This window comes from Lolium perenne, chromosome 5 (assembly GCF_019359855.2).
Source record: "Lolium perenne isolate Kyuss_39 chromosome 5, Kyuss_2.0, whole genome shotgun sequence".
Lineage (NCBI taxonomy): Eukaryota > Viridiplantae > Streptophyta > Magnoliopsida > Poales > Poaceae > Lolium > Lolium perenne.
Window position 1 is genome coordinate 238971155 of NC_067248.2, and position 9351 is coordinate 238980505.

General features: G+C 45.9%; 1 protein-coding gene across 1 annotated transcript; it reads left to right on the forward strand.

Moving 5' to 3' along the window:
* The first annotated feature begins 333 nt into the window (after window positions 1-333).
* On the forward strand, window positions 334-4102 carry LOC127302384 (uncharacterized). The gene is made up of 8 exons (XM_051332834.1): window positions 334-689; window positions 1069-1160; window positions 1965-2115; window positions 2390-2517; window positions 2827-2985; window positions 3062-3244; window positions 3599-3799; window positions 3908-4102. Exons 1-8 carry the CDS (start codon window positions 404-406, stop codon window positions 3935-3937), a joined length of 1230 nt encoding a protein of 409 aa, XP_051188794.1. The 5' UTR covers window positions 334-403; the 3' UTR covers window positions 3938-4102.
* Window positions 4103-9351: the final 5249 nt, after the last annotated feature.

A 9351-nucleotide genomic window follows, 5' to 3' on the forward strand; every position in this document is an offset into this window, starting at 1 on the left:
GACATGTTTTATGAGAGTGAGGAAGTAGAAAAAACGCTGAGAAATAGAGGGAGTACAAAATTTCATTCATCGCCGTGCTGCGTGTGCGTGCCCCAGCTGGTACGTTCTCTGTGATGTCACCCAACCAATGAGAGCGTCCGGAACACCTAACCACGGGTGGCACAAAGTAGGTTTATCCAGATTTCACCCTACTTATTTACAAATTCTCCTCCAACGGTAACCTCAAATGATCCAATAGGTTGCGACCAGAGTTGAACGCAAATACTGCGTGCTTCAGGTACTTATAAGAAACTATGGTATTACCGAACCGTATAAAATGCGTAGAACACCTCGACATCTCGAAAATTCCAAACACGTCTTCCCTCCCCACTTCCCTGCTGCTGCTGCTGTGTCGTCCGCGGCCATGGCGAAGGCGAGGGCGCACTCGGCGCGGTCCAGCCACTGCCACCTCCTCCTCATGCTCGCCGTCGCTCTCCTGTCCGCGGTGCTTCTCCTTCCGGTGGCGACGGCCTCCGCAGCAGTGGCGGCGCAGGGGGACGGCGAGAACAGGTCGGCGGCGCAGTGGGCAACGGGGAAGGACGAGGGGGAGCTTGCCGCGGAGAGGGAGGCGGCTGGCGGAGGGTCGGTTGTGGAGGACGACTTCGCGGGCGGATTCGGCTCCCTCGACAGCATGCTGCAGTGGGCGATCGGTACGGGAATCCCCAAACTTCCCAGATTCTGCGATTTACTAGTCCGATTCGCTCTGTAAAATGCTTAACTTGGGATAGCATGGTGTGTGGACTTTATCAGCGATGCAAGGTGTCATTAGTAGTAGGATCACAACTAATTTATGCTTTGAGTTAGCTTTCGGTGTTGGAAGTAGAGCCAAATTAATAGTTAGCATTCTGCCCGATTGGTAATTTATTCCGATTTTTAGGATTGAGAGTGCAATAATTGGTGTTAAGAGTATATAACTTGCAGTTTATGGTTGTGATTGCAAAGTGAACTAGTACTGAAATTGTGCAGTCTGGTTGGCTTTGGAGACATGCTAGCAATTTGACTGAGTTCTATCCGGTATTGGTGATGCAGGGAATTCTGATCCAGGAAAGCTGAAAGAAGAGGCAGCGGATGTGCAGAAGTTATCAGAAGATGACCTTCTCAAGCGGCGTGTCGAGATTAAGGTGACATTGCTGCTTCAGAATTTGTCTTCTGGAGTTCAGGGTTTTGTGTTGTTACTAAAACATTATCCTGAGACGCCTGTTGCTAATGATCTGTGTTGCTTGCATCATATGCATAGAAATTTTCTGTTGCTAATGATCTGTGTTGCTTGCATCATATACATAGAAATTTTCTGTTGCTGACCAGCTCTGTTGGTTGTGTCCTATTCATGAAACATTTTGGGGAAACTTTTTTTTTCCTAACCAGCTCTATTTCTTGTGTATAAATGTATATACATAAACGGATAAACCTGGCATGGCTGACACCAGAATTAGTATGGAATGCTCAGCTATCCCTAGTTGTTGAAGTGGTGTGTTTATAGTTATAGATGTGTGCTTTATGTGATTTGGACTACCACAACATGTGCTTTGATGTCAGGTTAAAACTTCTAATGTTTATTGTCATATTGCTGATTTTCCTTAGTATCCTTAATCCTGAGGAACCGTGTGTCACTAACATATATTTGTGATAAATTTCGCAATGTTTGCATTTTTTTTCATGCTTTACTTTTTTTCTGGGGGAAATTTGCATTCCTTCCTTTTATCAACTGCCATGGTCCAACAAAAGACAAAGCATTGTTTTTGAAATCCTACTTTTTTTTTTTTTGAATGGGACCTGCGTTGACTTAAGATGGGCATGAGTTAGGTGAACAGATGGTCTATGAATATGCAGTCGGGCGGACAGTTGGTCTCCTCTACATAGATGAAAGACAGCATAAGCATGATTGCTGTTGCATGTTATACTGAATCTTATCGGTCATCTTACAGGAGTTGATGGAGAAGTTAAAGATGCCATCAGATGCTGACTTAATGAAGATTGCAATTGCTGACCTGAATAATTCTTCCATTTCACTAGAAGATCGCCAACGTGCATTGGAAGAGCTTTTAATTCTTGTTGAGCCCATTGACAATGCCAATGGTAAATCTGTACTTTCTTTTTATTCCACCATTGAGTAACAGAACCATCTAATATTTAGCATTTAGAGTTCACACCAATGAAACATTCTTTGGTGTTTTCCTAACCACTGTTTTAGATTTGTAACAATTTACTAGGGTGCTCCATATGTCTATGTGTTTTTACTACCTTTTATAGGAAAAAAGTCAACATTGAATGCAACAAATGCTTAGTGTTATCTGTTTGACCGTTTGGAAGATTCTCTGAAATTATTTCTTACTCATGCATTTGTGACCAGATCTTGACAAAATTGGGGGCCTTGTTGCTTTGATTCAAGATCTTAATAATGCAAATGAAGAAATACGGACCACCTCTGCATGGATCCTGGGTAAAGCAAGTCAGAATAATGCCCTTGTCCAAAGCCAGGTAATGCCATTAATTGTACACAAAGGAGCAATTTTATTCCAATTGAATCCTGTTCCTGCGAGTACCCTCTTCAATATTAGTACTGTTGTGTTGATTTGAGAATAAATGTTTTTTCATGTTAGCTCAGACTCAGAACACTGAGATACTTTCTTTTATATTTTCCTTTCATGTTTCTTTTGATAGTTAACTGTTAGTTCCCTTGTCTATTTCCTCCCAGAGCACATGGGGTGCCTCTTGTTGAAGTATTTCTTATCATCATTTTTCTGTTCTAACAGTGTAATATGAGCTGAATGTTTCTTTCTTGGCCAGATCCTAGGTTATGGAGCTTTGTCAAGATTAGTGAAGATGGGCTATTCCACTTCTGCAGAAGAAGCTGCAAAGGCAATGTATGCTATATCTGCTTTGATCAGAGATAACGTAAATGGTCAGGAGGCATTCCGTTCGGAAAGGGGAAGCGCAATGTTGCAGGTAGTGAAAATCCTGTCTTAGGATTACAAGCACATAAAATAGTTCAGCTGTGACAAAACTTTCCCCCTTTTTGCAGCACATGTTGGCAAGCGACAGTACTGATGTCCGGCTTCAGAAGAAGGCAGTGTTTTTAGTAACAGATCTAGCGGACTTTCAGCTAAACTCTGGAAACTCAGGGCTTGCCTTCTTAAGTGAGCGTGTTTTCCTGAAGTTAATGGTCGATATGTTATCAAGATTTGACCTTGACCTTCAAGAAAAGGTATGATCAGAGTCGTCTCCTGTTCTGTAACTCATTTTGGTTAGCATTGTGTATGAGATTATAATCTGCAATTTAATGACAGTTGTGCTTTGTGTTCCCTTATCTTGCCGTCTCATGTAATCTCAAGCATGAACTTATTTTTCCACTTCATTTATGGCATCTGTTTGTATGCAACTTATTTTTCCAGTTCATTTATGACATCTGTTTGTATTCACTTAACAGAAGGGTTCTAGAAATGTAATATTTTGTTTGCCTGGAGATTCAAGCGACATATTAGTGCATATCACAAAATTTCCCAATGCCAGCAAAACCTACCCTGCTACAGGTTTTGACCAACATTCGCTGTTTCCGCAGGTTTTGTTGGCCATCAGGAGCCTACTGAACCTTCCATCGACCGACGCTACAGACTTGGAGTCCTGCGACTTCAACAGCGTGCTGTACAGACTGGGTGTGCAGCTGGAAGAGTTGCCGTCAGAGGAGCAGAAGGAGTACGCCGGGGAGGTGGATGCCCTCCGGAGAGAAGTCCAGACGCTCTTCCAGCAGAAGCTCAAGCAGGTAAGTAAACAACTGCAATAGTCGTGAATTCAACTGAGGGCATCCACCTTGGCATTGCATAATAATATTGTGATTCTGAGGCAGCTAACTTGCGTTTCTCCCTTGCAGGTGCGGACTACAGCCACCTTGGCGTTGTAGGATACTCGGATAAAATCAAGAGGAGAGGCTTTAATTTAGGATGATCCGGTGCCGAGTTGAGTGACTTGTTTTTATCGGAGGCTTATACTGTTGTAGTAGGGTGGAACGATAGGCTAATACTTTGCTGTAGCATTATTTCTTGTTTGCATGACTAGAGTACTGCTAGTCGCCTCGCCTCGCATACACGTGTTACGTGTACTTGGTATCATGGTATGTATGGGTAGTGACGTGGCTCTGCGGTGAGCAGTGCGTCTTACCTGCGCGGGCTTTTGCTTGCCGAACAAACAACTCAGCTTGTTGAACTCTAGTAGTACGTACTCTACGTCTCTACCCAGGCCCGGCCCCGCGAGCGTATCGCGCTCTCCGTTTCCTGGGGCCAAGCTGTTTGGGCCGTATCCATCCTGCTTCCGCACCGACCACCGGGTGCTACGCTAATTGTATTGTCCCACCTCGCATTCGTAGGTCAGCCGATACCTGCTTAAATAGGGTTCTGCTAAATATTGTCTCGCCGAGTCCTGTGGCGTGGACTCTTACCCTAGCTTTGGGGGGCCTGCTCGGTCGGTGTGAGGTATTGCTGGGTCCCGGTCTTGGACCTGTAACCCTTGGTAAAACATGTTGAGCCATCCATGTTGGGAGCGGAGCCTCTATCCCATCGAGCAGCTATTTTTGACAATCAAAACTACATATTTATTTATTTATCATAATAAATAGTACATGATATAAATCCACGAACTGTCTCCAACGATTATAAAATAAAGTCTAAAACATGCCAGCAAATTTTTGAAGTCTTCAAACTCTTTCTTCTTTCAAGATACAATGTATTTTCCTAAAGATACCCAAAGATAGATAACAATCATAGACATATAAATACCAATAAAGGTTATCCCATAATTTTAATTTAGGCCGCAATGCCAAGGCAGTGTGCATGTGCGCAATCATAAAAGGAGTCAATCACCATCGTCAAGAGTACCATCACCACAATGCCAGGAAATAACAACCGACCAGCCTTGTCGATGTTTTCCTGGAGAGCCGAGAGTATGGATCACCATTGTCGAGGAGGTAAACTGGGAGGCTAATCCCCCTCGCAGCAACCATGAGAAAAAAGATCCAAAATCGATTTAGCGAAGCAAGATCTGAATGCCCATACCTACAGAACTGTAATCTTTCAACACCACCATTAACGTCAGGAAGGAGATCTCATCTTCGAATGAAAGATCGAAGATCACTTATTGTAGACGACACCATCTCCATTGAGAGGGGAAACCAATAAGAAGACGGCTACCAAAACCCTAACATAATCTACTGAAAACACTACTTTTATTGAACAACTCCATGCATAGATCGGATTGCCCACTCCTCTCGACGTTGACGAAGCCGTCTGGAGGAGGAGGAACCGATCGATGGAGGAGACTGAAGTGCAGGCGGCTAGGGTTTGTTCAGAGGCTGTGGTTGTCTTATGTTTCGTAACCGAGGGTAGTTTCAAGTTAGATGACCATCCCATCGAGCTGCTTTTTAAAATCATATTCTATATTTAGTTACATTGCTCTGTTTTGAGGTATGCAAGTGTATTCGGTTAATTATTTAGAGTTAATAACAGTGGATGTACATAAACTTGTGTTCTATGTGCAAATTCATACATAAACTTGTAAACTATGGTAAACTAGTCCACTAACCTATCAGATACTACCTCCGATCAAAAATAAGTTTTGCAACTTTGTCTAGATTCGAATGTATTTATGAATGTTTTAATGTGTAGATACATCCGTATTTAGAAACAATTGCTGGCACTTATTTTAGAATGGAGGGTGTAGGTGCAAAATTGGTCCTAAAGCTCTAGTCTAGAAACGTGGCACTATTTCTTTTTGAGAAATCCCCTATACTCTTTTTTTTGCGATTAGGACACTGACATTAAAAGAAACAACGAACAGTACAAAGCATCCCAAGGAAAATGAAAATTACAACGTAATCCTTCAGAAGCCCTTCAACTTCAACCTCCAGACCGTGTCGACGGCGCGCCGCCACTGCCGCTCCTCCCTGAGTAGGCATGATGTTGTTGGTTACGGACGGGAAGTCGCCGAACGATTCAAGAAGACCACATCCGTTCCAAAGACGAAGAAGAAGGATGAACTGCCACTGAAGCTTCTTGACCATCCGAAGATCCCTACAGCCAGACGAAAACCTCGAAGAAAACACCACTCCCACACTATACCTTTTTCATCACTAGAGTCTCTATTTTGAGGGTGTAGGGACGCAACCATCGAGGCACGGGCCAGAGCAGGAGGTGGACGACGCCTGGGGCGGCGGCCACGAGGTTGTAAGGGAAGTAGGGTGGATACAAAGCTCAAGGTTCGACTCGGGCTCAACTCAGATCGAAAGTCGGACAAACCAAACCTAAACCTTTCGATCAAGGCTTGAGGCTCAATAAGCCCACTCGATGTATCTCACAAGCTGGCTTGAAGGCTCGATGTAATCAATTTCAAACACCTTTAGTCATTCCTTTCTAATTATTTTTTCTACCAATAAACTCATACCGAGGATTCATATATTTCATCACCATGTTGAACCATGTGTGATCTAGCATCTTAAATGGATAATCATGACACATCATCATTTTAGCAATTAACTTTTTAGCTTCCTCTTGACTATAGTCTGGTTACAGATCTAGTGTATTTTCAGCTAAACTCTGGAAACTCAGGGCTTGCCTTCTTAAGTGAACTCGTTTTGCTGAAGTTGATGGTAGTTGGTAGATATGTTATCAAAGGTTGGTACCTTAAAGAAAGGTATATACTAGGAGAGCCGCCTCACTAACATTCGCTCTTTCCACAGGTTCGGCCATCAGGAGTTTACTGAAGCTTCTGTTAGAGCATCTCCACCGGTAGCCCCTAAATAGGCGCCGGTAGGGACGCCGACACCTCCGTTTGGGGGACGCTGGCACAACATCCTTCATTTAGGGGAGCTGCTTCCACACCGGCGCCCCCAAACAGGCGGCTCCGATAGATTTTAAAATTTAAATACAAATTTGCAACACGATATTCATACGTAGTTCGAACGAAATTTGTACAAATTTAACATTAATTTAAACTAAAAAACTAAAAATAAACATCTAGCGGCGTGGGGAGTCGAAGGCGCTAAAGTCCAGTTCGTCGCCGCTGTATGTCCCGAAGGACCAGCTGTCGGCGTCGTCACCCTCCTCCTCGTCGGCCTTCTCCTCTTTTGGCGCCGGCAGCTCGGATGGTCCGGCGAGGTCGACGTAGTTGGCGCCATGGTCCCTGGCGGACCACATCGCCGCCTGCCGCGGGTCGATCGCAATGTGACGGTAGTCCTCGTCGACGGAGCGGCCGATGATGAAGCTCTGGGCGGGGAACTCCTCCTCGTCGTTGTCGCCGCGGAGGGCCGCCTGCGCCTCGGCCTCCTTCTCCCACCATTTCTTATTCGCCGGCGGAAGTGGTGATGAGGTGTCCTCCTCCTTGACGCGGGAGCGGCGGCCCGACCCCGTCGTCCGACGAAAAGGAGCAGAGGAGGTGCGCCGCGTCGCGAATGACGAGCGCGTGCGCCCGCGGCGGATGATCCGGTGCGGGAGGTTCCGGATACCTCAGTCCGTTACGGCGCCCTCTGCGTGGTAGGCGGCGGCGCCATGGTCGCCTGCGGGAAGTAGACCGGCTCCTGTTGCCCGCGGACGCGTGGACGGTAGCCGTACTCGCGGAGCGTGGCGTCGACGTCGCGGCCGTACCACCAGGCACGGCGGGTGACGTTGTTGAAGCGGCCGCCCGAGGGATTGTCCGTCCGCACGAGCTCGACGGCGCGCTCGCTGCCGAAGCGCTATTCCCCGGACGGGTTGTCGAGGGCATTCTCCGGGACGCTCCTCTCCTCCGGCGTCATTGATACGTCTCCGACGTATCGATAATTTCTTGTGTTCCATGCCACATTATTGATAATATCTACATGTTTTATGCACACTTTATGTCATATTCGTGCATTTTCTGGAACTAACCTATTAACAAGATGCCGAAGAGCCAGTTGCTGTTTTCTGCTGTTTTTGGTTTCAGAAATCCTAGTAACGAAATATTCTCGGAATTGGACGAAATCAACGCCCAGGGTCCTATTTTGCCACGAAGCTTCCAGAAGACCGAAGAGGAGACGAAGTGGGGCCACAAGGTGGCCAAACCACAGGGCGGCGCGGCCCAAGCCCTGGCCGCGCCGACCTATGGTGTGGGTCCCTCGTGCCGCCTCTTTACCTGCCCTTCCGCCTACAAATAGCCTCCGTCGCGAAACCCCCAGTACCGAGAGCCACAATACGGAAAACCTTACTGAGACGCCGCCGCCGCCAATCCCATCTCGGGGGAGTCTGGAGATCTCCTCCGGCACCCTGCCGGAGAGGGGATTCATCTCCCGGAGGACTCTTCACCGCCATGGTCGCCTCCGGAGTGATGAGTGAGTAGTTCACCCCTGGACTATGGGTCCATAGCAGTAGCTAGATGGTTGTCTTCTCCTCATTGTGCTTCATTGTTGGATCTTGTGAGCTGCCTAACATGATCAAGATCATCTATCTGTAATTCTATATGTTGCGTTTGTTGGGATCCGATGAATAGAGAATACTTGTTATGTTGATTATCAAAGTTATGTCTATGTGTTGTTTATGATCTTGCATGCTCTTCGTTATTAGTAGATGCTCTGGCCAAGTTGATGCTAGTAACTCCAAGAGGGAGTATTTATGCTCGATAGTGGGTTCATGTCTCCGTGAATCTGGGGGAGTGAGAGAAACCTCTAAGATTATGGATGTGCTGTTGCCACTAGGGATAAAACATTGGTGCTATGTTCGAGGATGTAGTCACTGATTACATTACGCGCAATACTTAATGCAATTGTCTGTTGTTAGCAACTTAATACTGGAGGGGGTTCGGATGATAACCTGAAGGTGGACTTTTTAGGCATAGATGCATGCTGGATAGCGGTCTATGTACTTTGTCGTAATGCCCAATTAAATCTCACAGTACTCATCATAATATGTATGTGCATTGTTATGCCCTCTCTATTTGTCAATTGCCCAACTGTAATTTGTTCACCCAACATGCTGTTTATCTTATGGGAGAGACACCTCTAGTGAACTGTGGACCCCGGTCCTATTCTTTACATCGCATACAATCTACTGCAATACTTGTTTTACTGTTTTCTGCAAACAATCATCTTCCACACAATACGGTTAATCCTTTGTTACAGCAAGCCGGTGAGATTGACAACCTCACTGTTTCGTTGGGGCAAAGTACTTTGGTTGTGTTGTGCAGGTTCCACGTTGGCGCCGGAATCTCTGGTGTTGCGCCGCACTACATCCCGCCGCCATCAACCTTCAACGTGCTTCTTGACTCCTACTGGTTCGATTAAACCTTGGTTTCTTATCGAGGAAACTTGCCGCTGTG

What these genes read in the sequence shown, in the direction of transcription:
- LOC127302384 (XM_051332834.1), top strand. Translation starts at nt 404, where the DNA reads ATGGCGAAGGCGAGGGCGCACTCGGCGCGGTCCAGCCACTGCCACCTC. An exon ending in GGGGAAGCGCAATGTTGCAG is followed by an intron (nt 2,986 to 3,061) that starts GTAGTGAAAATC and finishes CCCTTTTTGCAG; the next exon opens with CACATGTTGGCAAGCGACAG. An exon ending in ACCTTGACCTTCAAGAAAAG is followed by an intron (nt 3,245 to 3,598) that starts GTATGATCAGAG and finishes CTGTTTCCGCAG; the next exon opens with GTTTTGTTGGCCATCAGGAG.